At 58.7% G+C, this 26,518-nt stretch overlaps 5 protein-coding genes across 10 annotated transcripts; 2 read left to right on the forward strand and 3 right to left on the reverse strand.

Moving 5' to 3' along the window:
• The first annotated feature begins 295 nt into the window (after nt 1-295).
• On the forward strand, nt 296-1,732 carry NHP2 (NHP2 ribonucleoprotein). The gene is made up of 4 exons (XM_074916155.1): nt 296-464; nt 538-607; nt 689-794; nt 1,478-1,732. Exons 1-4 carry the CDS (start codon nt 314-316, stop codon nt 1,601-1,603), a joined length of 453 nt encoding a protein of 150 aa, XP_074772256.1. The 5' UTR covers nt 296-313; the 3' UTR covers nt 1,604-1,732.
• An 838-nt stretch (nt 1,733-2,570) lies between these two features.
• N4BP3 (NEDD4 binding protein 3) lies at nt 2,571-7,677 on the reverse strand. Of its 6 annotated transcripts, none has more exons than XM_074916360.1 (5): nt 7,560-7,677; nt 5,304-5,747; nt 4,545-5,099; nt 4,064-4,246; nt 2,571-3,842 (listed from the first exon to the last, which is right to left on the reverse strand). In XM_074916360.1, exons 2-5 carry the CDS (start codon nt 5,715-5,717, stop codon nt 3,270-3,272), a joined length of 1,725 nt encoding a protein of 574 aa, XP_074772461.1. In that variant the 5' UTR covers nt 5,718-5,747; nt 7,560-7,677; the 3' UTR covers nt 2,571-3,269. The 6 variants fall into 6 exon arrangements, with proteins under 6 accessions (XP_074772461.1, XP_074772457.1, XP_074772459.1 ...); XM_074916356.1 differs by having other exon boundaries at nt 4,064-4,321; XM_074916358.1 differs by having other exon boundaries at nt 4,064-4,321; nt 5,304-5,750; nt 7,560-7,630.
• Nucleotides 7,678-12,260: 4,583 nt separating this feature from the next.
• B4GALT7 (beta-1,4-galactosyltransferase 7) lies at nt 12,261-15,021 on the reverse strand. The gene is made up of 6 exons (XM_074915867.1): nt 14,896-15,021; nt 14,428-14,787; nt 13,542-13,767; nt 13,192-13,275; nt 12,906-13,010; nt 12,261-12,734 (listed from the first exon to the last, which is right to left on the reverse strand). Exons 1-6 carry the CDS (start codon nt 14,940-14,942, stop codon nt 12,579-12,581), a joined length of 978 nt encoding a protein of 325 aa, XP_074771968.1. The 5' UTR covers nt 14,943-15,021; the 3' UTR covers nt 12,261-12,578.
• A 162-nt stretch (nt 15,022-15,183) lies between these two features.
• Nucleotides 15,184-22,237, forward strand: LOC141964932 (uncharacterized). Its single transcript, XM_074915866.1, has 2 exons — nt 15,184-15,346; nt 15,449-22,237. Exon 2 carries the CDS (start codon nt 15,665-15,667, stop codon nt 17,591-17,593), a length of 1,929 nt encoding a protein of 642 aa, XP_074771967.1. The 5' UTR covers nt 15,184-15,346; nt 15,449-15,664; the 3' UTR covers nt 17,594-22,237.
• A 455-nt stretch (nt 22,238-22,692) lies between these two features.
• Nucleotides 22,693-26,271, reverse strand: LMAN2 (lectin, mannose binding 2). The gene is made up of 8 exons (XM_074915926.1): nt 26,109-26,271; nt 25,910-26,028; nt 25,677-25,794; nt 25,366-25,445; nt 24,116-24,277; nt 23,791-23,905; nt 23,347-23,466; nt 22,693-23,201 (listed from the first exon to the last, which is right to left on the reverse strand). Exons 1-8 carry the CDS (start codon nt 26,248-26,250, stop codon nt 23,041-23,043), a joined length of 1,017 nt encoding a protein of 338 aa, XP_074772027.1. The 5' UTR covers nt 26,251-26,271; the 3' UTR covers nt 22,693-23,040.
• Nucleotides 26,272-26,518: the final 247 nt, after the last annotated feature.

The following is a 26,518-nucleotide window of genomic DNA, read 5'->3' on the forward strand; positions in this document are numbered from 1 at the left end:
GGGCAGCAGAGCCCCGCGGTGCCCGGCCTGCAGCCCGTGCGGAGGCCAGCGCCAGCTAACCCCAGTAAAGGCCGTGTTGAAAACCTGTCCACGCGTGTTTGACACCGCGGGGGGGAGCCGCGGGGGAGAGGCCGCGGGCTGCGGGGGAGGGCGGGCGGCAGGAGGCGGGAAGGCGCCGCTCGCCATTGGCCGGCGCGGTGGGCGGGCAACGCCAGAGGAGGTTGCCGATTGGCTGGCACGGATCCGGAGGCAGTCAATCACTCGTGCTGCGCGCCGTGTGCCCCGGAAGCGGAAGCGGTGGCGCGGCGCGGCCATGGCGCGGGAGAAGCAGCCGGAGGCGGCGGCCGAGGCGGAGGGAACGCCCGAGCGGTCGTACCGGGAGCAGCTCGACTACCTGAACCCCATCGCCCAGCCGCTCGCCTCCCGCAAGCTGACGCGCAAGCTCTACAAGTGTATCAGGAAAGGTCTGAGCGGGGCCGGGCCGAGCGGGATCGGGCCGCGGCGGCGCAGCCCCCTCACGGTGTGCTTCTCTTGCAGCGGCCAAGCACAAACAGATCCGTCGCGGTGTGAAGGAGGTCCAGAAGTTCATCAACAAGGGCGAGAAGGGGTAAGCGCTGCCCCAGCCCCGCTGCCCTGGCATGGCACGGCACGGCTCGGCCTGGCCGCTGACACGGGCTTTCCCCTGCAGGATCACGGTGCTGGCTGGCGACACGCTGCCTATCGATGTGTATTGCCACATCCCCATCATGTGTGAGGACAGGAGCATCCCCTACGCATACGTCCCGTCCAAATCGGTAAGAGGCTGGGGCTGTACAACTGGGAGGAACCAGACCTGCAAAAGGACACCTGGTGGGCAGCACCCGGCCCGGGCTGTGGCAGGAACCTTCCCGGGGAGGCATGAAACTGGTGCCTGAGTAAAGCACCCGGTGATTGTGGCCGGGGCATGGGAGGGACAAACAGTTGCAGCTCAGATGCAAGAGTGCTTCACAGTGCGACCACAGAACTGTTTGCCCTAGTCAAGTCCCTGCAGCAGCTGGGGTGGGAGCTCTCTGAGACAGAGCAAGGGTCCGTTTTCCCCATTTAGTTATGAGCTGGGATCGGGCTGCTTGCAGAAAAGAGATGCTGGCCAAGGTGTAGTGTTGGTGGGACATCCTCTGCTTTGTAGACTGGAAGTTGGGGGTGGAGCGTCAGTGTCTTTGGGACTTCACCCTCGGTACAGGCAGCTCTGCAGACCCTGTGGAAGGGGTGCAGCACATGAGGCAGGTGCCTGCCCAGTGCTTTGCTTCCAGGGTGTAGGAGACATGCTGGGAAAAAGGTTGTTAAACCCAGCCCAAGTCCAGAGGACTTGAGGAACTGGCAGAGATGTCTTCCCTGCATTAGACTAGGGCACGAAGCATGTTGTCTGGGTGTCAGACCTCCCCTGGGAGGGGACCCGATGACCCACAGCCTCCCCCACAGCCTCGTTCTTTTCCCACAGGACCTGGGAGCTGCTGCCGGCTCAAAGCGGCCGACCTGTGTCATCATGATCAAGCCCCACGAGGAGTACCAGGAGACCTACGATGAGTGCTTGGAGGAGGTGGAGGCCCTGCCCCTGCCGCTGTGAAGAGCCGGGATGGGCTGTGCCCCGTGGGCCCCTGTTGGAGGGGAGGGGACGCACACACTGCTGAGAGCACTGACCAGGGGGCGATGAGAACTGTGGGGGTGAATAAAGGTGTCTGTGGGGTTTGTAGGACGCGGTCCTGGCACTCCGTATTGGGGAGCGGGGGGGGTGGCACTGGGCCCGGCGGGGGCAGCCCGGGCCCGGTGCGGCGGGCTGGCGTGGCTGGAGGTCCGCCGCGCCGCCAGGGGGCGTCCGCGCTCAGCCCCAGTGCGGGTGGGGAGGGGGTGCCGGGAGGGGGTGCGGGGTGTCTGTGTGGGTCTGGGTCCCCGTGAGTCTCTGTGTGTGCTTCCCCGTGGGGTCTCCTGGCCGGGTTAAAGCATTCCCAGGGAGGGGGGCGAGGCCCATCCCGGCGGCAGCGCCCGCCCCCGCGGGGCCCAGCCGGTCGCGCAGGCCCCGGCCCCGCCGTGACTCAGCCCGTGCAATGCCCCAACTGGTTGTACCGCCAGCCCCGGGCCGCCTCCCTCCATCCCTCCCCGACGCGGCGGCTCCCCGGCAGCCTGGGCGGGCGCTGGGCCTGGCAGCGCGGCCGGGGCAGGGGGGACCCCAGGGGGAGGCGGCCCCACTGCCCCCTCCCAGGGCCCAGGCCAGCCCGCACCCCCCAGCCCCCGGTACGGCCCCGCCGCGCTGGAGGAAAGCAAAGGCAGAGGCCAGAAGACAGATCTGGGTTTATTGCAGGAAAGGCCGAGGAGAGCTGAGCCGGGCCTGGCCTTCACGTGGCTCCGCTGTTACAGGCATGGAGCAGGGCTCCTTCCAGCGCCTCTCGACCGGGTGTCCCCCAGCAGTGGCCCAGTTCCTCAGCTACCCCTCACCCACCTAGGGAGGGGTGATATGGGGATACCGCAGCCTCCTCCCCAGCTTGAGGAGCGCCCCCTGCCCACATGCCCCAGTCCTCCTGCCCCTCCCCAAAGGCCTCCCCATGTGACAGGGCTCCAGGTTCCCGTCCCTCCTTGCACAAGGCTCCCTGCTGGGAAGCCACATTAACCACCCGCCATTGCAGAGCATCCCCAATACTGGTGACAGAAAGCCCTAACAGGGGTGCTGGGGCAGCTACCCCCCCTCCCAGCAGTACCAGCACTAGTGAGGCTTTCCTCCTCTGCCTTCCCAGTGGCACCAAAACAGACCAGTGCAGGCACAGGGCACCACCACAGCGCCGTGTCCAGGACCCTGCTGACAGGGCAGCCATTGCAAGCAGCAGCTGGAACCCCCACAGCAAGGCAGCAGGGTTGGGGACAGGACTTCAGTCTCTCCTTCGCAAGAGATTAAGTTACTGGGTTGTAGGGAACAGGGGCGACAGAGCAGGAGGGACAGGGAATGTCTCACAGGGCGCTTGGCTTCTGCCCCCATGGCAGAAGGAATCACAGGGCAAACGCCTCTGGAGTCAGAGCATGGGGCACATGCAAGACCCCCACCCTGGCACAGATGACCCACCCTCTCCAGAGACCCCCCCAGGAGGGCCTGAAGCACTGCAAGAAGGAAAAGCTCCCTTGTCGCAATCAGTCCTTCTCCCCAGGGCAGAGTTGAGTTGCCAGTCCTTGCGCAGACCCTGAGATCAGCCCGTTGCAGCAGCAAGAGACTTTCCCCCTTCACAGTCCCGCTGGCATCCCACCACTCAGATCTTTGAGGACTCCACCCGCTCGATCCACGGCGAGTCAGCCCCGACATCCCTGGGCTCTGACCGCAGCTGCCGCAGCTCCCGCTCCAGTGCCTGGCTCCGGTGGTACATCTCCATGTAGCTGGCCTGGAGCTCCCGCTGGTACCGCAGCACCTTCTCCTTCTCCTCCTGCCAGGTTTTTCTCTCCAGCTCAAAGTTCACAGCCTGCAGCTGGCCCTGGCGCCGCTCCCGCAGCAGCTCTGCCCACAGCCACTCCACCTGCCGCTCCAGGGGCTCTGCCGTGTCGCTGTGAAGGCCCCGGCACTTGGAGTCATCAGTTTCGCAGCCAGGGAAGTCCTGGCATGCTGGCATGGGGTCATCTCCCAGTGGCAGCGAGGCGCCGGGCTCCGCAGGGCTCTGGAAGGAGTCTGCCAGTTGTGCCAGCTGGGAGTCCCTGGCCTGGACCTCGGCCTTGGCCTCCCGCAGCTGTGTCTTCAGGGTGAAGATCTCACCCAGCTTCTGAGCCATCTCCTCCTGGGTGTCCCGGAGCTGCTGCTTCAGCAGGGAGATCTCTGCGGCCTTCTGGCACACCTGCAGGGCACGGGCGAGCCATGAGGAAGGGCTGGAGCAGCAGGACCCCAGGGGTGGCAGCAGCCCAGGTTGTCACTACAGTACCCCTGGGAAACCACGAGCATCAAACCTGGCTCATCCCCCCTGTCCCGTGCCCACAAGTGACACCAGAGCAGGGAACCGCTGCTCCTGCCCTAGCTCCACGGCCAGGAGGGTGGCAGCAGGGAGGGAAGGAGACTCACCTCCCACTTGGTCTCCTCCAGCTTGGGGCTGACACGCTCGCCCTGAGGCTGCCTGAGCTTGGACTCCTCGCACTGGCACTGCTGCATGCTCAGCTCCTCCTGCAGCCGCTTCTTCTCCTGCTGTGCCTTGTAGAGCTGCAGCTGCAGTGCCCGCTGCCCGCGCTGCGCCTGCTGCGTCACCTGCTGCAGCCGGGCCATGTACATCTGCTTCAGATCCTCCAGCTCGTCCAGCCACAGCCGCTGCTTATCCTCAAACGCCTGCCAGCACAGGCAGACACTGGTGAGGGTCCATAACCTGCCCCTGTGCCGGGCAGCCCCAGAGAGGGACCCCGGAAGGTTCTGTGATGTTGGGTCCTTCTGCACTTGAACATTGCCAGCCCATCGCCCACTAAAGCAGGACACTAGCTCTTCCACCGCTCCTTCCACCCAGGCACCGCTGCCCCGCACCCCTGCCCAGGGCACCCCCAGCCCCACAGCTCACCTGTGTGAAGGGATCTTCAGTCTCACTAAGGCTCCTCTTGAGCTGCCGCAACTCTCCTCCCGTCTCCTGCAGCCGGTCCTCCAGCTGCTTCACCGCGTCCTCCAGCGAGTAAGTGAACTCGTAGGGCGGTGGGGGCTCGCCGGGGCTCTGCAGCCGGCTCAGCGTGGCCATGCTTTTGCAGGACAGGGGCACCTTCTCAGGGGCCAGGGGGTCCCTGGGGCTTCGGGAAACCCTGTCCAAGGAGCCCCCGATGTGGTTGATGTGGCCCATGGAGGCACTGAACTGGCTCTGGGCAGGCTTGAGGCGGGAGCCGTAGGAAGGGAAGCTCTGGATGGAGTTGTGGCTGGAGTCAGAGGCCTCATCCAGGCTGATGGCGTGGAGCAGGTGGGTGCGGAGCGGGCCGTGCTGCGAGGGCGCCGTGCTGCTCTGCGACAGCAGTGTGTGCAGGCTCCCGTTGCTCTTGGACAGCTTCTGCCCCTTGGATGAGGACAGGCTCTGCATGGAGACCAGCCCCTTCCCAGCTACTGCCTTGAAGGCCGAGGGCCTGATACGGCACTGCAAAACAAGAACGAGGTCAGGACAAGCCCAACAGCCTCCACAGGCACCTGGAGCCAGGTAAAACCCGCCTGCTCCCTGCCCCACATCCCTGGACATCCTCAAATCCCCAGATCCCATCCAGGGCGCAGACCTTTCTGCTCCAGCCCCATCCTCTCAGAGTGGGACATATTTCAGAGCCCAGCATGGTTCCCACAGCCTCACCTTGTCGAAGCGGCCCCTTTCAGGCAGGGAGCTTTTGGAGAAGTCGGCCCCACGGTGATGCTCGCGGGAGCAGCGCTCAGGGGACCGGTTCTCGCGGTCGCTCTCGTAGTCCCGCTTGTAGCAGGCGCCCGACGTCTGGTGCTTCCGCTCCGACCGCGTCTCCTTCTTGGCCCCGTGCAGGTAGCCGAAGAGCTCCCGCTGGCTCGGCCCCTTCCGCAGCAAGCCATCGGGTTGCCGAAGCCCCCGCGAGCCCCCCAGCTGGGCCCGCAGCTCCAGGGGGGACAGATCCTGCTTCTCCACCAGGCTGCCCACGCTGCCCATGCTGCCGACGACGCCGACGGGCTCTGAGGAGAGGTAGGTGCCAAGGACACGGGTGTCGGGCTCACAGGTCACAGGACCCTGTGCTGCTGCCATGGAGAATTAGAGAAAAGCCCGGTACCAGCACTGCTGAAGGAGAGACAAAGTCAGCAACGCCGAGCGGCCGGGACTCCAAAGCCCCCTTGGCACCCCCTTTCCCAGCCCGCCCCAAGGACAGACATGGCCTCCTGGTGCTGAAAAGGACCCACCAAGTCCCAGGCGGCTCCCTGGGGGACCCGGAGCCGAGCGAGCAGGGCACCGCCACGCAGCATGCACCGGGCAAGCTGCGGCGGGGCCGGGGCTCCCCCCTGCTGCCCCCCCCATGGCGGAGCGCCTCCCTCCCACACCCAGCCCCACCTCCCGCCCGCGGCCGGGGCTGCCACCAAAACAGGCACCTGCCGCCCAGCCAGGCGGGCGAGTTCGGGAGCCGGCAGCACCTGCCCAGGCCTGGCGCCAGCCCCGGCCCGGCGGCACCCAGCCATCCCACCGGGACCTCGGGGTCTGGACACCCTCCGGAGACCTGCCCAGGATGTCCCCTGGCTCAGGCTCCCCTGGGTGCGCAGGGCACGGGCATCTCTCCTGCCCCACGGGGAGTCTTCCCGCACAGCATGGGCTCCCGCCCCACGCAGGGCGAGCTCCCAAGCCCTCCCGCCGGGCAGGGATGAGGCAGCCACAGCCCAGCTGCTCCGTGCGTGTGTGGGGGTGACCCCGTGGCCGGACACGGCGGGAGGGCGGCGGGAAGGGGCAGGATGCGGATGGGACAATGCAGCTTCCTGCGCAGGTGGCCGGGGGAGGAAGGACAAGAGGATGCCTTCGGCCTCTGCTCCAGCTCCCCAGCGCCAGGGAGGGCGACTATGGCCCTCACAGCCCTTCACGGGCAGCCCTGGCCAAGGGGACATGGCTAGCGTGGTGGGAGCCAGGCAGAGCCCCCACCGTGGCTCCCAGCCTCGCCGAGGGCTCACGGGCCGGGTTACACCCAGGAAGCTGCCCTGGTTCTCAGCACCACACGCCGGGTAAACAAACACCCCGCTTTTAATTGCTGCCACGCACAAACCTGTCTGACAGCTCCCGGCCTGTGCTGTCACCTCCCTCCCCGAGCCCAGCACCTGCTTCGGGCATCGGCACCCCGTGAAGGGCTGCGGGGACAGAGCCTCTGGGAGGGTGCGGGCTGCCTGCGGTTGTCACCGAGTGTGCACGGGGGTGGGGGACACGGATGTCCCCATGGGGGGAAGCTGCCAGCATCCAGCCGCCAGCACCGGGGCATCCACCGGGAGCAGCTCGGCCGAGCCCCGCAGCGGCTCCTCCCGGCACAGTCGGCCGAGGAAGTAGGTCAGGTTGGGGGAGGTTTGAGAAGCGCCGGGAGAGCCCGAAGGTGTCCTGCCTGCGGCGGGAAGGGTGTCACCCCTCAGGCGCCAAAACACCGGTCCGGCCAGCCTGGCTCCTTCCCGGGATGGCGGACGAGATCTGGTCCCGATCCCAGCCCTGTCCCCGTCGAGTCCTGCCCGGGCAGGAATCGGCCACAAACCCTTTTCCATCCCCTTCGGGCGTGAAGCCGGGGCGGGGGGGGGGGGGGCGCTGCGGGGAGGCGCAGGGGGGGGGCTGCGGGGAGGCGGGCGCGGGTCCCCCGCGCCCGCCTCCCCGCAGCCCCCCCCCTGCGCCTCCCCGCAGCCCCCACCGAGCCCGGCCGGAATTTCCGGCACGGAGAAGGCGGAGGGGGAGGTCGGTGCCGGGGGCCGGGCCGGGCCGAGCGCGCTGCAGCCCGGGACAAAGCACCGCACGGCGGAGAGCACCGGGAGGGGTCGCACCGGGGTCCCCCCCGGGAGGCGCATCGGAGCTCAACCGAGGGCGGCGGGGGTCGCACCGGGGCCCCCCGGGAAGCGCACCGGGGCCCGCACTCACCATGCCGGCGACGCTGCGATCCCGCTCGGCTCCTCTCCCCGCTCCTTCCCTCGCCGTGTTTGAACGCGCCCCTCGGCCGCGGCCGCGCGGGCAGCGGGCGGAGCCGGCACCGGCAAATCGCGGCGCGGAGGCGGGCGGCGGCGGCACGGAGGGGCGGGAGGAGGAGGAGGACGACGACGACGAGGAGGAGGAGGAGGAAGAGGGGCGGCCCGATCGTACCCACCGGCGGGGCGGGGCCCGGAGCGGGCTGGCTGCCTGCAGCGCCGAGCACCTCTTGCGCAAACCCCCAGCGCGGGGAGACACCACTACCCCCCACCTTCCCCCCCAAAAAAATCTCCACTCGCTCAGCTACAGCCCCGGCACCGGCAGCAGCGGCTCAAGTCGCCAGCCGGCCCCCGGTGGCCCTCACCGTGGTGGGGGGCCTGTAGGAGCACCCCGGGCGCAGACTGGTCTGCCGGGGCAGGAGAGCGTTTTTCTCGGCCTCGTCGGCTGCGCCAAGCCCCTGCGGAGGGCAGAGGGGTGTCAGCTCCGTGGGATATACTCAGCACCCTCCTCTTGCAGGACAGCCTCGTTGTCCCCCCACCACAGCACCCACGGGTGCGCAGGAGCCGCCGGAGGTGCCTGTGCTGCAGCAATCGCTCCACAGGCCATGGCACGCCGCGGCAGGGGGCACAGAGTACCCCCGTGGGGCTTCCACCTGCCCCAGCGCCTGGCCTGGCACCAGTGAGACACGACACGCTTCATCCCTCTGAATCAGCCCTGCCACATCCTGGCCAGGAGCCGGTTTTGTCACTCACCACCCCTGCAGCGTGCCAGGCACAGGGAGTGGGGAACCTGGCACGGGGCAGACCAGGGGAGAGGGACACCTGCAGCAGCCCTGCTCCGTCCCCACAGCAGCCCGTGCACAGTGCCCATCCCTCCGTGGGGAGGGATCGCACCCGCTCTGTCCCCAGCCTGGGTTCGGGGACACGTGCATCCGGCGTGCTCGCACACCAGGGCCCCGCTCGCTGCCAGCTCCCCCCGCCGCACACCAGAGTCCTCAAGCTGTGCTGCCAGTGCTCACCCACACACACACACTGTCCCTGGTCCCGGCTCGCCAGGCTCACATGCTCACATTATCCTCCATGCGGTGCCAAGGCACACAACTGCTCCCTCCGTCCCCGGCCTCCCTGTTCCCCACAGCTCCTCTTCACTGCCTAGCTGCACACCAGAGTGGCAGCACGTGGCCTCTGAATAGGGGGGCCCTTCGCAACGGTGTTGTTTCTCAACTTGCTGGCACCAGGAACGCATCTGCGATGCCCCAGCCCTCTGCCTGGAGCTCAGCCACGAATGGGGCACCCCCAGCAGCCCATGGGGACAGGCAGTTGCCTGCAGCAGCAGGCAGTAACGGCATCCCACCAGGGCCTCTGTCCAGGCAGGCTGCAGTGATGCTGGGCTGACTTCAACGAGTGCTGGTCACGTCTGCCCCCCTCCTTCCTGTCTGCCCTGTTTCCTGCCACCACGTCTCCACCACGGGCTGTGTTCCCCCGAGCCTGTCTCCCTGGGATGGCAGCTCCCACGGGGCCCTGGGGCTCAGCCCTGCCTGGGTCACTCCAGTGGCCAGGGATGCCCCATTCCCTGGGCAGAGATGCTCCTGCCTCCCATCAGCTTTTCCCCAGCCTCCTCTCTCCACTCACCTCATCCCCCCGGCCCCCCCACATCACAATTCTGCAGCAATTTCATGAGGCCACCAGCAAACTGCTCCAGGAACCACCTGGTTTAATACAACCCTGCAATAAAAGCCAGCCGATTGCTGTGCCCATGACAGCCCCCGCATGGCCTCGCTGACAGCAATTTGTGCCCCAGAAGGGGTGTCACAGAGGGGCAAGGCTGTGACTCCACAGGCTCTCTATGCCCCCAAGCATCCTGACCCCCGCCTCAAGGTTGCTGAGAGCATGGGGAACACCAGGAGGCCTCCAGCTCTGCTCTGCAGGGCTCCCGGGACAGCAGGCAGGGTGTTATCCATCTGCAGAAAGGCGATGGGGAAAAATCTCATTCCCTCCTGCTGGGCCATTGCTAATAACGAAGTGTGTGGGGGAGGGAACAGAGCCGAGCGACCTCCAAGTCACATTCAGGGCTATAAAAGGAAGCTGGGTCTCCAGCACGGTGCCTCTTCCACAAAAGCAACCAGAGGATGAGGGGGCTGCGAGCAGAGCTGAGAAATAGCTGCCAGGCAGCGGGAGAGGAGCCTTTAGCGCTGAGCGAAGTGCGAGGTGCACATATGCTCTCTGTTTCTGCACATCTACGTCTTCATGAAACCTGCCTGAAACTGTGTCATCTATTTTGAAAAGCACAGAGAAATACTTTGATCTGCCTCCGCCAGCCCTGGCTGCGGTTCAGGCACCGGTAAGTGGCTGGAATACAAGTAGGTGGCTGATCCCAAAACCTTTGTGATGGAGAGACAGGAGTGGGGCCGCTGGGCCGACATCTTTTTTCAGCCGACCACAGCGAGGGACATGACAAGTTCTGGGAACACCTCTGGAGCAGTGCACTGTGTGACCAAGTCCAGCTGCAATCTCTGTGCCAGATATCAGCGCTGCTCTGGGACGGCTGGGCTGGAGAGGCCATTGGGAGCTCTTGGGCAGCATGTCCCCACATCGCCCTGGGGGGAGGACAGGCCCCAAGCTGGGGAGGAGGACACGCTGGGCCTGATTGCTCCTTGGATGATGCAAAGCAGCATGGCCTGATCCTCACTGCCCTGCGCCACCACCTTGACCCCTTCCTCAAGAGGCACACCCCAGGCCACAGGGCTCCAGACTCCTGACCCAGCTCCAGAGCAGCACGGAGAGCAGACAGCACCAGATCTCTCCAGACGCCTCATCCTGCTGTCCCTACACAGTACACGACCCCCACACTTGGCTCTGATACTTTTGCCTTTCTCATCCCAGCACTCCTCCCCGGAGGTGCCACGTCCCTGGGGCCGCACATCTTCCGGGGATGGTGACAGCTTCTGTCTGGGGACGTCTGCAGGCACCCAGCAAAGCAACTGCTCCAGGAAGCACCAGGCAGGGGATGAGGACAGAAGGGGGCCAGGAAACGCAGGGGGCCTGGTGCCAGCGCTGGTGCCAGGGCTGAACGGAGGGGTACTGGCTGCTCGGCTGGGTCTGCCCAGCTTGGAGGCAGCAGCACCCAAAACGTGTGCCAAGACCCCAGAGCCAGCGCAATGCAGTCCCACACACAGGACCATCTGTGAGCCAGCCCAAGCACCCTCACTCGTGCTGGAGAGGAGCCCAGTGCCTGTTTGCTCCCAGCACGAGCAGGCAAGGACCAGGCGCTGCTCCACGGCCGCTGCTCCCACCTGGGGCTCAAGAGCTGGGTCCTGAGCAGAGCGTGGGGCCCTGCTGCCCAGATCTATACATCCCACTTCTCAGCAAAAGGAGCTGGTGTGGCAGATTTCTACCAACCCCAAACAACTGGCAGCCCCCAGTACCCTGCCTCACCCATTGGGACCTTCCCAGCTTCCCCACCTGCTGGGTGCAGCACTGCAGAGCACCCAGGCACATTCCCAGCAGCCAGAGGACATTCACCTCCTCCTCCTCCTCATGTCCCCTGTCCCAGGGCACTCTCCCAGCACACAGCATCTGTGCTTCTGCCACCTCCCAAAGGCTGCTCTTGCTCTGACAGCAGCAGGTCCCCACATCACTGCAGGGGTTGGGCTCTTGGGGACCCAGGGTTTGCAGGGTGAATCTATCCAGTCACCTCCTGTTCACCAGCACCCCAAGGCTGACACAGCCCTTTGCCCAAGCACCTTCCCTGAGCCGTTCGCTGACCCAAACAAGCCACATCCACAGTGGAGGGCTTGAGCTCACAGCAGAGTCCTCGCAGGCCCTGCCAGCAGTAGGGGACCAGCGCTATGATACCCTCACCAAGTAAATACCCCCCTACCCTGCTGGAAGGGGCAGCCTGGGCCCTCGTCCTGCCATGCCATGGGAGAAACCAGCCTGGCAGCAAGGCAGAGCTGGGCAGCTAGAGTGGGTGAGATCTGCATCCTGGGTACCCCACAGCCTTGCCTCTCCCTCATCTACCCAACCTCCCTGTTCCCACCTCTGAGGGAAGCTTCCCAGCCCCTGCCTTGCCCAGAGAAGCTCTTGTTCCTCTCAACTCCAGGGTGCTAGGGGCAACCATCCTAATTCCTGCACTTCACCCATGCCATCGCCCCAGCTCCACCAGCACTGTGGTGAGCCTTGGCAGCCAGTCCTTCCCAGGACACCTCACACAGGGCCACAGCAGATCCCAGTTTCCCTCAGCGCTTCTGGGGGTACATCAGGTACTCCAATCCCACCAAAAAGGCTGAGGCACCATGTGCTACAGAAGACAGGCAAAGAAAGGAGCAGCTCAGCCAGCAGCTTCCTCCTTACTCCACAGAGAGAAGTCCTGGGCTACCTCAACTGCTGACATCCAGCAGAGCTGCGGACACTGGGGCGCAGGGCATGGCTCAACCACAGCCGCTTTCTGCAATGAAGCAACCACAGCACAGCCCTGGGGGTACCTGGCAGCTGAAACACAGGCACCATCTCACCTGGAGCCCATTTCAGACCGGCTTGGCCTCTGAACCAGAGCAGATCGCCTGCCCAGAAAGAGCATAGCCATGGCCAAGCCAGAAACGGGTGTGCTGAAGCCAGTAAGGTGAAGGGAGCAGGAAAAAGGAGTAGTGCGGCCTGGCCCAGGGCATTCACAACTCACAGGTGCCCTGACAGTTCTTTATTGTCTTCTGAGCTGGGTGGCAGCTCAGCCATGTCCAGTGCAGGAAAATTGCCTCCTGCACCTGCCCTGGGAGGCAGCACCAGCATCTGCAGTGACACCACTGAGTCCTGCTCTGAGCCTCTTCTGTTGGTCCCAGAGAAGCCCGGTTCTCGGCCTTTTCTGTTCCTCTGCATCTCGCCAGCACTGCCATGCCCGTCTGCTGCAAAAATCCCACGTGCTCCAAGCAGCTTGGTGGCAGCCCTGGCATCTCGGCAAACTGGCATACGGGAGGCAGGCTCAGCCAAACGTGCACCAAGGGGTCTCGCTTCCATCACAGTCCAGCAAGATATTAAGGACGGTGCAAGGGGCTCCTGCCACACTCAGAGCTGTCCGTGACTCAATTCGGTACCTCACGTTGTTCAGGCCTCCCTCCCGATCCACCTTAAACTGTTCCTGAGGAAAAGAAAGACCATTCAGCCCACACTGGCTTCCAGCAGAGGAGGAAGCACCCAAGCAAGTGACCACAGAACTGACAGGAGAGCACACAAGCGAGGAGGGCTCAGAGCACACGGTGACTGCAACCCAAATCTCCTGTGGTTCCCCTTGGCCACATTGAGGTCCCACCTGCTTCTGCGCAGCGATGCGCTTCTGGTCTCTCTTCCTCCAGGCGGGGTCATGCAGGTGCTGGAAAGTCTCATATCCAGTCGTGATTCCAGAGGGACGGCGAACCTGGAAAGTGAGCAAAGCTTCCATGAAGCTACTGAAAAACTTGCTGCATCTGCTACTGGAGGAGGGAGCACCGAAGGGCTGCCTTCCCCAGGTCCCAGCCTGGGCAGCTACAGCTGGGGATCAGGTGGGGAGACAAGGAGAAGGGCAATTTCAATCTAGGAGGCCATGGAACACCCATTACCTGGAGACCGGCTCCTTTAATACGTCGATAAAACTCGTCGTCCTCCCGTCCCCAGCCCCAGAAGCGGTTGGACATGCCATTGCACTGGAATGAGAGGGGCACCATACCGGCCAAGGTCTGGTCCAGCACAACTCTACACACCGCAGATGAGCAGACACCAGCATCGCAAGCCCTGAGCACCAGCACAGCTTCCCCTCTCCTGCCCGCCACCAGCTCCACCTCAGGCTCTGTCCCCAAATCCTGTTGACGCCTTTCCCCCCCTCCCAAACATGGAGCACAAAATATACGACTGTTCACCAAGACAATGTCATAGCCCCAAACTGGCCAGGACATCCCACCCACATGCTCACCATCTCATAGTGCTGCTTGGTGAGCAGGAGGATGCCGCCCACGTAGGTCTTATAGTGGTAGAGAGGGTGTAGCTCTGGCGATGCCACATGGAAGGGTCCTGCCTCTGGAAAGCCATAGTCCAGCTGCTCGTTGAGGGGCAGGAGATCGACGTCATGCATCGCGATGTAGTCGGTGTCGTTGCCACTCTCCAGGAAGCCCACGTTGATCAGGGATGCCCTGTTAAACCTGCCACGGGACTGGGGACTCTCAGTGACACGCACAGCAGCCACCATGCCTCCACATGCCCCTCCTGTGCTCCTCAGTGCTAAATGTTCGACCGATCCCCAAACAGGGACACACACAAACACAACATGGAGCACGGCGTGCCATAGCTGCCCATCCCAAAACTGCACCCCTGCTTCTCCCTACACAGGCAGCACATGCTGAGCCCAACGGTGACACACAGGGGTTTGGCCACTGCAGACCCCAGGGGGCTACAGCAAGCCCTGTCCTGCCCGAGGCCAGCTGGGGAGCTGCACAGCACCCACCAGGGCTGCAGGCAGGGGATGAGTGACAGCAGTTCCAAACACTCCATGGTATTTCTTTGAATTTCAGTGTCCCCACACATTTGCTGCTATAAACCTGTAATACTGGGGAGAAAGCTGAAATATCTGGAGGTAGATAAATCTCTCCTTGCTTAGGAAGAGAGAAGCAAAATACTGCTTTGTCCTTTACCAGCGTGAGTAAATCTGGGCAGAGGATCACACTCCCTGTTGTCAGGCCCTCTGCTTCTCCACACCACCAGAGGCAAGCGGGAGACCCTCTCAGCGGGGACAAAGTTTCAGAGAAGGGCCCCTCTCACTCCTTTTTTCTGCTGGGCTTCGCTGTGGCGAGGGGAGACGCTACCTGAAATGATCCACCTGGTTGAGGATGAAGATGTGATGGCGGATCCTCTTCTTGCTCAGGAAGCGGTGCATGTAGGGCACGAAGGCCAGCAGCTCCTCGAAGCGCTCCCGGAAAGGGACGAGCAGCGCCAGGCGGTGGGGACCCCACGACGGCTCGTCCTCCGCCGGCAAGAGGGGGGCCTGGGGCGGGCAGGGCTGGCGGGGGGGAACCCCCCGGCTCTGCCCGCCGACGGGGAGCGGCCCCTCGCCCGAGCAGCTGAGCTGGAGCCAGAGCAGCGAGGCGAAGCCCAGGAGCAGCGCCAGGAAGAAGAGCGGGAAAACGGAGAATCTACCGGGCAGCAGGCCCAGGAGCGGCGGGGACCTGGGGCACAGCGCGGGGGGGTGGTCAGCGGCCGGCTGGGACCCCCACACACACCCGCCGGGACGCCCGAGCCGCCCCCCCCGCGCCGCGCCGCGCCGCCCCGCTCACCCGCCGCCGCGCAGGCGGAGCGCGGCCCTGCGGCGGGCCGGGCCCATGGCGCTCGCCCGGCCCCGCCGCGGGACACGCTGGCTGCTCCCCGCCGCTCCCCGCCCCCCGGCCCGGAAACGCGGCCCGGCCCCGCCGATCCGCCCCGCTCCCTTCCGCCCGGCGGGGCGGGCCGGGGGCGGGCCCGGGCCTGCGGGGACACAACCCACCCCCCGCGCCTGCCGCGGGCTCCCCGCCTCCGGGAGCTGAGGGGCGGGCGGGAGGCGGTGGGCACGGAGCGGCACGGAGCGGCGGCCCGTTTGCAACCGCGGGTGTAGCGCAGGTCTGCAAGGCCGAGACAGGAGCTGCGTACGTGGCAGAAAGACCGGGAACCTGGACCGAAACACTGAGGGCAGGAGGACGTCGGCGTCACAGGACGAGGCGCGTGAGCACCGCACCGAGACCAGTGTAGAAGGTAGAAGGGCGTGTGAACACGCGGTTTTAACCTACCGGCAGCTACAGCTTAGCGCGTGTGCTTTGTGCTAAAGTATAACTTGCCGCGTATCCCTTAATGAAGTGGCATCAACCCGATCACGTCGGTCGTGTACGTTGTGTCCGTGACTTCCGCGCCAGGTGGTGCCCGAACAGGGACCCTCCCGTCGGTGCTTCCCGGAGCAGAAGAGACGGCTCAGAGGGGCGGAAGCCAGCCGTAGCAGGCGCTGCCCCGGTGCCTGGAAGACGCTAACGCAATCGTCGGAATCTCGTCCTGATCAGGTGAGCAGCTGGGGAGGAGATGGGGTCCACACTAAGCAAAGAAGAAGCGGCAGTGGTTAAGCTCCTCCAACATATTCTCTCTAAGAGAGGGTTATCATATGATGAGGGAAACCTGAGGAAGTTGCTATCATGGGCTCGGCAGCGCGGATTAATCCCCTCAGTGAGCGCAGCTTTTGAGTTGGTGACTTGGGACAAGATCGGTGCGGCACTGTGGGAGGACATTAGCTCAGGTTCAATGGAAAGTGTAAAATTCTCTACGCTGTGGAGGTTGATTCAAGAAACTTTAAAAGACATGAAAGTGGAACAGCAAGCCACCGACTCCACTTTTGCTGCCTTGTCAGCGGAGGCAGAAAGTTCTAAAGAATCTGCCACATCGATGATGTTTGCGGGGCCCATATTCCCAAAAGCAGTCCCGGGAAAAGGCAAGGGAACCGTCCCGCAAGCAGCGTCAATGCTCTTGCCCTCATCTAGAAGGGAGAACCGGGAGCAGGCACCCGTAGCAGATCCACCATCCACACCCCCAAAGATTTCATCACCACCTGAGTCCCTGATACCAAGCCCGAGGGACCAATCTCCAGAACGAATCCATCCGCCTCTACCCCTGTCCTCACCGCTGTCACCCCAGTCGTTGCATGAAGAACACCGTCATGGCTTTGGAGACTCACAGCTACAAGATTTAATAAGAAAGTTAGAGCAGCTTGAAATGCGAATGCAAGAATTGGCTCGGCCTGTTCCTACGGCGCCACCACCTCCTACTTTTCCCAATAACCCCTTTTTACAAAGCAATATGGAGTTGGGGGGTCAAGAGGAAGCATTGGCGGCCGGACTGCCACCGCCTTCGACACAAATGTTGGGGGGAGCACTGGGAGACATGGGTGGTAATAGCAATCCAGCACATCCTTGGTGGGGAGTTATTGGAGATGCAGTAATAGAGGGGCAGTTTAATCAGCTTGGGCCAACGGCATTCCCGGTGGTGGCAGCTCCACCGGGTAATGCATGGGAGGCCTTAGACTGGAAAATGATAAAAGAAGCAAAACTAGCAGTCACCCAATATGGCTTGAAATCGCCATACACTACTTCTGTGATCCAGTATATTTTTACAGCGAACCTGTTAACGCCATACGATGTGCGTATGATTATACAGACATTGTTAACAGCGTCTCAACAATTACAGTTTTTCCATCACTGGCAAGAAGCCTGTGAAGCTGCAGCTGCCACACCCCGTCAGCAAGGGGATCCCTTATATGGGGTACAGTCCCAGATGTTGCTAGGGTCGGGTCCATTTGCTAACCCTGATTGGCAAGCAGGTGTTCAGCCGGAGGTATTGCGCTTAGCCCAAGAGCTGGCATTAAAAGCTATTTTGGCCATGCACAATGAGAAAGTGACGCTGACGTTCACAAGAATAAAGCAAGGTCCCACAGAACACTTTCCAAAGTTTATTTGTAGGTTACGTGCTGCTATTAACAGTAATCCGGATTTGAACAAAGAAATGAAAGTCAAATTTCTTGATGTGTTGGCTTATGAAAATGCTAATGAAAAGACTAAGAAAGCTTTGAGTCTCCTGCCACGAGGATTCACAGATCATCAGCTGTTGGGAGCAGCAGAGCGAATGCTAGACCAGGAAAAGGCTGCCTTTATGGCTGCTGCGGTAGGAGCAGCAGTGAAACTGGTTTTACAGGGAAAAAGCAGTAAGGAAAAGAAAAGTAAGAAGTGTTTTAATTGTGGGAAATTAGGACACTTTAAAGCGCAGTGTCATAGTCCCCTGCACAATGGAGTGGCGGGTGTGCCACGGCAAAGAAAATGGTGCAAGCAGTGCCAGAAAGATAATCATAACACCAACGAATGTCGAAAAAAGAGAAACGGGACACGGAGCACGCCCTGCCCTCGCACTACGACACAAGTTCAAGGTGCTCAGACCGCTGCTCCACTGCCGCCTCTGGAAGTGTAGGAGTGGACTTGGCAACAGCTGTAGCTGTTACCCTTACAGATACCGTGGTACAACTAGTTGAATCAGATCTTACAGGACCCCTGGGACACAGTTTAAGTGCCTTATTAATCGGACATTCTTTAGCTTCTAGGAAAGGTATTTTTGTTGTCCCAGGACTTATTGATGCTGACTTTGAGGGAAAAATCAAGATTATGGTCCTGATAATCACTCCATGATACTCACTCCTCCTTTAACCATAATGGAAGGATCAAAAATTGCTCAGTTAATCCCATTTGAATCAAAACTACTCAATGCAGAACAGAGGAAGAGGGGAAAAAATGGTTTGGGGTCCACCGGACAACCAGATGTTCTGTTAGCCATGGACATTAGTCAAGGGAAGCCAGAGGAGCAGATACCCCAATGGAAAGACAAGTAAATTACAAATTATCATAGACACTGGAGAAGATGTAACAATTGTACCCTTTTGTAAGTGGCCTAGGCAGTGGCCTTTAATGCCAGCAAGTCCAGGAATTGTGGGGGTCGGAGGAACTCAGGTCACATCCATCAGTAGGGATGTAATCGCATTTATGTTTTCTGATGACAAGGAAGTAACCACACGTCCCTCTGTAATGCATCTGCCTGTGGCACTGGTGGGAAGAGATCTGCTCGGTCAGGTGGGAGCTTGATTGGTTACTTTGCCTTTTTAGGGGTGGCCATGGTAGAGCAGCCAATCCTAAAATGAAGCTGGAGGACTGATGATCCAGTATGGATTGACCAGTGGCTGCTGAAACAGGATCAGCTGCAAATTATTAATGATTTGATACAGGAACAACTAGATGCTGGACACATTGTACCTTCGACTAGCCCATGGAATACCCCAATCTTTACAATTCAGAAAAAATCTGGGAAATGGCATCTATTACATGATTTATGAGCAATTAATGCTGTTATATGTGTTATGGGCACTCTGCAACCCGGCTTGCCTTCCCCAATTATGTTGCCAGAAAATTAGGATCCGGTAATAATTGATGTAAAAGACTGTTTCTTTGCAATCCCCTTACATCCAGAAGATGCTGAAAGGTTTGCCTTTACAGTGCCATCGGTAAATAAGGCTGAATCAGCAAAAAGGTATCATTGGGTGGGGTTACCTCAAGGAATGAAAAATTCACCCATGATGTGCCAGTCATTTGTTGCATGGGCTTTAGAACCCATCCGGAAACAGTATCCTCATTTATTTATTTATCATTATATGGATGATATTTTGATAGCAGGAAAAAAGCTGGACTCTAAGACAATTTTGGGACAGCTACAATACAGTCTTGGGAAAAGAGGGTTGAAGATAGCGCCAGAAAAAATTCAGAAAAATAAACCATGGCTGTATCTGGGCTGGGTCATTACAAATGGAATGGTTCGTCCCCAAAAGGTAAAAGTTAACACAACAATAGAAACCCTGTCTGATGTACAGAAATTAATAGGGGACATCCAGTGGGTTTGTAATATCTGTGGAATTACGAACTATGATCTGAAACCATTGATGCCGCTCCTGGGAACGTCTGTGCAAGCTCAGGAGCGCCGTCAATTGGATGAGGATCAATGACAAGCACTGCAGGTCATAACCCATAAAATAATAACAGCTTATACTCACAGGGGACTGGAAGATAAAGCTCTTCCCTAATGTTAATTAACTCTGGAGGTGAGCGTGAACACCCATTAGGGCTTATTATCTAGCTAAGTGAGAGAAAACCAAATTTACGAGTTTTGGAATGGTTCTTTCTCCCCTTCCAGCCCAGGAAAACAATTGTTACACGTCATGAATTGTTCTTGCAGCTTATCATTAAAGGAAGACAGCGAATTGTAGACATCTCAGGCCTTGAACCAATAGTTATTTATGTTCCTGTCTCTCAGTTATATTTGGACTGGTTACTAACCGCTTCGACAGAATTTCAAATAGCAATTGCTGATTTTTTAGGAACTATCACCAATAGTTATCCTTCAGACAAGCTATTGTTGTTGCTATCCCACCAGCGGTTTGAAAATGTACCCATGCAATCAGAATTTCCAGTGAAAGGTATCACTGTTTTCACTGATGCCAGACGAAAATCTTGGAGGGCTGCAGTTACCTGGAAAGAAGGGGAGGCCTGGGAACACAAAATACTCCCAGAGGTGTCTGGAGACTCCTTACAGACTTTAGAACTCTGAGCTGTCATTTGGGCATTTCAGCACTGGTATGAAGAACCTGTCAATGTAGTATCAGACTCATTATACCGTACAGCATCTAGAACACAGCATGGTAAAACCTGTAAAGAATCCTACGTTACACTCTGTTGTTACAGTTACTAACCCTTTTAAACCAGCATCAGGATGTGTTGCAGGAGGATATCGAACCTGCACAACTCTATAACATGCAAAGCCACTTATTCTTCTAATAGTACATACTTATGCTCTCGCCAAAGCTCTTGCTCCATAGTTAGCAAATCAGCAATTAGCCAGTTATCAACTTTTTCTCCTATCAGCATAAGACCACTCTAACACGTGCTGTGCAGAACAATCAACTTCTCATTCACGCGCTGTTCAGGTGGCGGTAACTTCTCACAGTTCAGGACTTTTCCACAGTTCAGTGTTGCAGCTGTCCGTTGTTTTTCCCTGCCACCTTGGCACAACTCAGCAGTTTCTTATCTTTCTCCCAAGGCCTGTTTCTCATCAAAGCCTAGCTGCTTTTCAGAGGCTGCGTAGGGCTGACAGGCTGATGTCTCCCACAAGGATGAGTATTTTATTATGCATATTCGTAGTCATCAGCAATGTGGAGGTCTCGCATTGGGAAACGCTCGGGGTGATCAGCTTGTTGCTCCAGCCTGGAAGGTCCTGTCGTTAAAACCTTTGAACAAGCCAGGTTGTCACATGAATTTTTTCATCAGTCAGCAAAAGTGCTGGCTAAGCAATTTCACATTCCTGTAGCTGATGCTAGAGGACTCCAGCCTCTACAACTTTGGCAGATGGATGTAACCCATATCCCAGAATTTGGCAAGCTCAAATATGTGCATGTTTCAATTGACACCTTTTCTCTAGTGCTCTGGGCAACGGCACAAACTGGAGAAACAGCACAACATGTAATTAAACACATGCATGCTGCAATTATGGCACTGGGAGTGCCCGTGTAAATTAAAACTGATAGTGGTCCAGCCTATACCTCTCAAAAATTCACTCATTTTTGCCAACTCTGGGGTATACGTCACATCACAGGTATACCACACTCCCCCATGGGACAAGCCATCGTGGAGAGAGTGCACCAAATCTTGTAACCCCTTTTGCAAAAATAAAAAGGGGAAGAGGTCTTGTCTGCTGCAGAGAAACTTGCAAAAGTGGTATATGTGTTAATTTATTTACGGCTCACAGATGATCAGGAAGAACCACCAGTAGTAATACACAGTTTGGGTTTGAAATCCGGTATAAATAGGTGTGAAACTAGTGGTTTTGTTCAATACAAAGATGTCACTACAGGAGAATGGAAAGGACCATCGCAATGCTACTGCCATGGTGTAATTATACCGTACTTAATGCTTCATGATCCTCTGTTGTTCCTCTTGCACTACCTCCTGGTGTGTTTTTAATCTGTGGAGATCGTGCCTGGGGTGGCATTCCATCTAAATTGAATGGAGGCCCGTGTAGCCTCGGATGTCTTACATTACTAACACCAAACATGTCAACGATTTTGAACGTGACCCAAAGTCATAAGCAAGTCCGAAGGGCTGTTCATCAATTTAGCAGTTCTTGTAAAGACAACATTGAATTTTGGAATCCAGGTGAAATCATAGCGGCCTCCGTGTTGGCACCAGGAATTGGCGTTGCAAATGTTTTAACTACTTTATATAAATTAGGGTGTTGGTTTACCAAACAAACTAATGCTACTTCCTTAGCTCTAAGTGGTCTTTTAACTGATCCTAATAGTGTTAGACATGCTACGTTACAAAATAGAGCTGCAATTGATTTTTTGCTTCTAGCGCAAGGACATGGTTGTGATGAATTTGTAGGAATGTGTTGTATGAATTTATCCGATAGGTCAGAATCTATTTATAAAAGCATTCAACAGTTGAAAGAAACGTTTAACAGAAGATGATGGCTTGGACTGGCTGACAAGGATGTTTAAAGGTTGGGGATTATCTGGTTGATTGATAACATTAGTCAAAACTGTAGGAGTGGTCTTTCTGATTGTAGTGACTGTGCTCTTAATGTTGCCATGTCTTATCAATCTTCTGCAAAGGACCCTGCAGAGGACTGTCAGTGCAATATTTCTGGCACAAGGACAAAAGAGGGTCTGGATTGCTCAAAAACAAAAAGGGGGATTTGTGGAATGGTTAGAAGACAATGGACATATGATGAGTGATCCAGACCGAGTGGCCTGTTTGTAACTGTAGGCCGCGGGTGTAGTGAAGGACGTATGCAAGGCCAAGATAGATTGAGAAACTGAGTACATGGCAGAAAGATAAGTTGGACTGAAACACTAAGAAAAACAGGATGTCAGCGTCACAGGACAAGGCACATAAACACTGCACTGAGACCAACTGTAGAAGGGCATGTGAACACATAGTTTTAACCTGTCAGCAGCTACAGCTTAGCACGTGTGCTTTGTGCTAAAGTATAACTTGCTGCGTATCCCTTAATAAAGTGGCATCAACCTGATCACAGTGGTCGTGTACTTTGTGTCCGTGACTTCCGCGTCAGGGAACCGCACCAGAAACCTCTGGGACACCCCCTCTTCCTCAGCGCCCCCTTCCAGGAGCCTCCAGGGAACACACTGCCCGCCCCCTCTGAATTCCTCTGGGATCCTCTAGGGACAACCTGCCACCAAACCAGGACCCCCTCCCCAGCCCACCCCAAACACCCAAGGATACCCCACAATTCCCACCTCCATCCCTGCCACCAACTGCTCCATACTCCAGTCCCAGTCCCAGCCCCAGCCCCCCCCGGGGCCTCCTGCCCCAGCCCCCCCCGGGGCCTCCTGCCCCAGCCCCCCCCGGGGCCTCCTGCCCCAGCCCCCCCCGGGGCCTCCTGCCCCAGCCCTCCAAGAAGAATCTCACCCCCCGCCCCCCTTTTCCCACCACAGACAGAGCCAGAGCTGTGGGTGGTGTCAGTCCTTTAATGCCCCACTCACAGCCCCCTCACATTCACACCCGCCACCGCTCAACCCCTGCCACAAGCAGCATGGCAGGTCCTGTCTGGCGGGGGGAGCACTGGAAAAAACAGGAGAGCGACCTCCAGGCTCCCCCACCGCCGGCCTGGGGGCCGCAGTGGGCATCACCCCCCTCGGTCCAACCTGCTGGACACCAAGGGCCAGGCAGGGGCTACAGCCAAACAGACAGATAAGAAAATACTTCTGGTATTTCTCAGAAACAGCTTTTAGAAACCACAGTTTTTACAGCTCCCCATAGAAAAGATGGGTTTTGGGCACAGGCCAGGGCCCAGGTCTTTGCCTAGTAGAAACGTTTGTTCCGCTCCTGGCGTTTCTGGAAGACCACAGCTCCCACCACAGCACAGACGATGATGCCCAGCAGCGCGCAGAGCAGCAGCAAGAACACCTTCCAGCCTGTCAGAGGCCCGCTTCGGAAATTCCCTGTTGGGTCATCCACGTTGTCTGGAAGTGTAAGAACAGCTAAAGAGACCAACCCAATCCCAGCTCCTGCAAGGTCTCACAGGGTATCACAGCTCTGACATCTTTTAAGAGTCCATCCCCAGCATCCCAATCCCCCACTGAAGGTTTCCAAAGCTTAGAGACTCACCTTTGGGTGATTTAAGGAGGCTGACGCTAGGCTCAATCTTGGTCCAGTCAACAGTCTCATCTTCTAAAGGGTGCTCCACCATGAGCTGGAATAGCTTCATCGAGATAATGTCATGATTGTCTAGGAAATAACCATCAGCACCAAACGCTGTCAGAGCTCTGAGAGATGTCTGTACACTCAGAGCACCCCTGGGACCGTGCTCTGCCAGGTCCAGGTCTCCCTCCCTCTCAAGATGCTCTCATACCCCAGGTATCAAAATCCAATTTGAGATGTTCCTTAGCTCTTACGGTGCCTCCCTTCTCAGGCCACAGGTCCCTACCCAACAGCGTTTCAAGATTTTAACAATTCAGAGAAAAGAATCTATTGAAGCTATCCAATGCATCCACACCATTACATTCCAGGCTCCAAACAACAGGTATTTCTGCAAGCAAAGCCCCCTCTCACCAGACAAATCTCCAGTGCCAGCAGAAGCACCAAAAAAGTAGCCGGTTGGCAACTGCACCCCTGCAATGTCAATGCAGTTCTTCCATTCATTCTTGTCTTCCACATCAGTCATCACCTGCAAGATCAGGGGAGCGTCACACCAGGAATGCACACTGCTATCCTGCCCGCCTGCAGCTCTTTTGGAGCCAGAGGTGCAGGAGAGGCAGGCAGTGAAGCCTGGAAAACCAGCTGCAGGTCACCCGCTGGCACAGCAACACCCACCCCTCAGCACTGCCCCACGTCACGTGCATGAGGCACCCCTCAGAAGGCGTCCACCACATCTCACCGTCAGGCGACCTCGGGAGTACCGAATTGCCAGGAAGGTGTCGTGGTTCTGGTTCCGAAGGTCAGCAGGGCACCCCGCCAGCTCCGTCCGGCGCCCATCCTTACTGTGGTCGTACGTCAGGGAGCCGTTGTTCACCATGGCAGAGATATAGGGGAACACGCGCTGCAAAGAGGAGAGTGCGGCTGCTTTCAGTTTGCAGGTGCCTTTGAGCTGCAGACCAAGAACCACCTTCCCCTGCCTGGTCAGAAACCTCAGCGAGAGCAGGATCTCAGGTAAGCACAGCAACAGAGCCACAGCTCTGCTACACAGTCAGAACAGGCAGAACGATGAAATCGAGGTTCATTTTCCACCTAAAGCTGCTTTTAGACTGAGTGAGAGCTTGTTCTGGCTAAAGCTGAGTAGCCATTTCTGCCCTTTTGTATCCAGATTTGTCCTGAGCCCACACTGTACCACATAGCCAGGGCAACAAGACCACCCCAAACTTGCAGAGTAGGCACCAGACTGGGCAAGAAGTATAAGAACACAGCCCAAGGCCCAGAACAAGCAGAAATCTCACGTAAGCAGCAAAAACACACTCAGGGCTTTTAGTCAGTAGATTATATACAGCAGGAGAGGCCAGCTAGAACCAAGAATTCACCTCCCAGCGAGCATCAAAAACAGGGAGATGGGTCATTTCCAGGTGCTTTAGGACTTAAGTATTACATTTTGATGCAACAGATCTCACTAGCACATTTTCTGACTGTGCCATAATGAGATTCACAAACACGGAGCAGGACAGAAGAAAAGGACCACCAGCCCCTATGGGACTGATCTGTATTTTGGCCATGGAGAATTCTGGAGCAAAAAGCCAGCCCAGGAGTTTCTCTTTTAGAGACTCCCAGGCTGCAAACAGAGAATAAGGCCAGAAACAACACGGAATGAGTAAACAAAGCACAGAGATGTTCAAGACATGACATTTGGGATGAATATACTCCTAGGCTGATTCCTCTAACTTTACTTAATAGGTAGTGCATACTTTACACCATCCCTGTGCCACCCTCTCATGCAGAAGAGAAAAGGCCTACAAAACATCTGTGTAGTCATTGACAGCAGGAGATGGAGCAGGGTCCTTCTTATCTCTTTACCAGCTCCCATAACAGGAAGAGCAGCCCATTCTCACACGAGGAAACCTTTCCTCGGTCCAGGCATGAAGCATAAAGCTGTGAGGAAACAGCCACCTCAGCACTGAGCGAGCTTCCTGAACTACTCACCTCTGTGGCCTCATCGTTGGGATATGTATCAAGGAAAATAGCCAGTCCATGAAAGTTGTCCTTGCTGCCGAAGACAGGACCTGGAACAGGGCAGAATATTGGAAACAGAAGGCTCTCCAAACAGAGTATGTGATCTGAGACTTCTACCGAAAAGAGCTGTAAGAGCTGTTTACTGCCAGGCAGATGACTGAGGGCACCTGTTCCCAGGGCAGAAGGTGCAGGACACACCATCCCCATCTAGTGAAACCCTCAAACACCGTCCCTGGCAAGAAACTTTCCAGGACAGGGGCAGCCCCAGCTGTGCACCGTACCCGGCACCAGCCGCTCCTGCGTGTACCACAGCGCCAGGCCATCTCCGTGTAGGTTCTTCTTGCCGGCTCCGTGGATCTTGAAGTGGATGTGGAGCTCCCAGTCCTTGAGGAAGCAGGGCTGTGCAGAGAGACCGCCCAAGAGCATCAGGGCAAGAGACGGGAGAAGTGCTGGGGCCGTCCTAGGACCCCGCCGGGGCCCCGCACCCCCCGCCAGACTCCCCCCGGGCTCTCACCACGCGGTTCCAGATGGAGCCCTCCCGGCTGCGCTCATCGGGCGTCAGGCGGACGTACTGGCTGGTGACCATGGTGCTGCCCTGGAAGTCCCACAGCGGCATCGCGGCGGAGCCTGCGCCTGCAACGGGCAGAAAGAAAGCGCGGCTCAGCCCGGGCCGCCGCGGGGCGTCCGTCTCGCCCGTCCAACCCCGCGCTCACCCTGATACGGCTTCATCAGCGAGTGCTCCCGCTTCAGGTGCTCGCTGTTGCCGTCCGTGAGCTCGGCGGGCGCTGGGCGCGGCCCGGCCGCCGCCAACAGCAGCGCCGCCGCCGCCAGCAGCCCGCCCGCACCCGCCGCCATCCTCCGCTTCCGCCTTCCGGCGTGCCGCTCCCGCCCCCAGCCCCGCCCGGGAACAGCAGCCAGCGCCGCCAATCAGAAACCCCCACACCACCACGTTCCCGCCTCCGCGGGTGAGCGACTCTCCTGCTCGCCTATGGCAGAGGAGGGGGCGGGGCCAGGGCCGTGCGCATCTCCCGCCGTGCTCTGGGCGGGCAACTGGGAGAGGGGGGAGGAGCGGCAGAGCGCCTCCCGGCGTGCACTGCGCGGGCGCGGCGGCGCGCGGCATGCC

Source organism: Athene noctua, chromosome 12, assembly GCF_965140245.1.
Source record: "Athene noctua chromosome 12, bAthNoc1.hap1.1, whole genome shotgun sequence".
Lineage (NCBI taxonomy): Eukaryota > Metazoa > Chordata > Aves > Strigiformes > Strigidae > Athene > Athene noctua.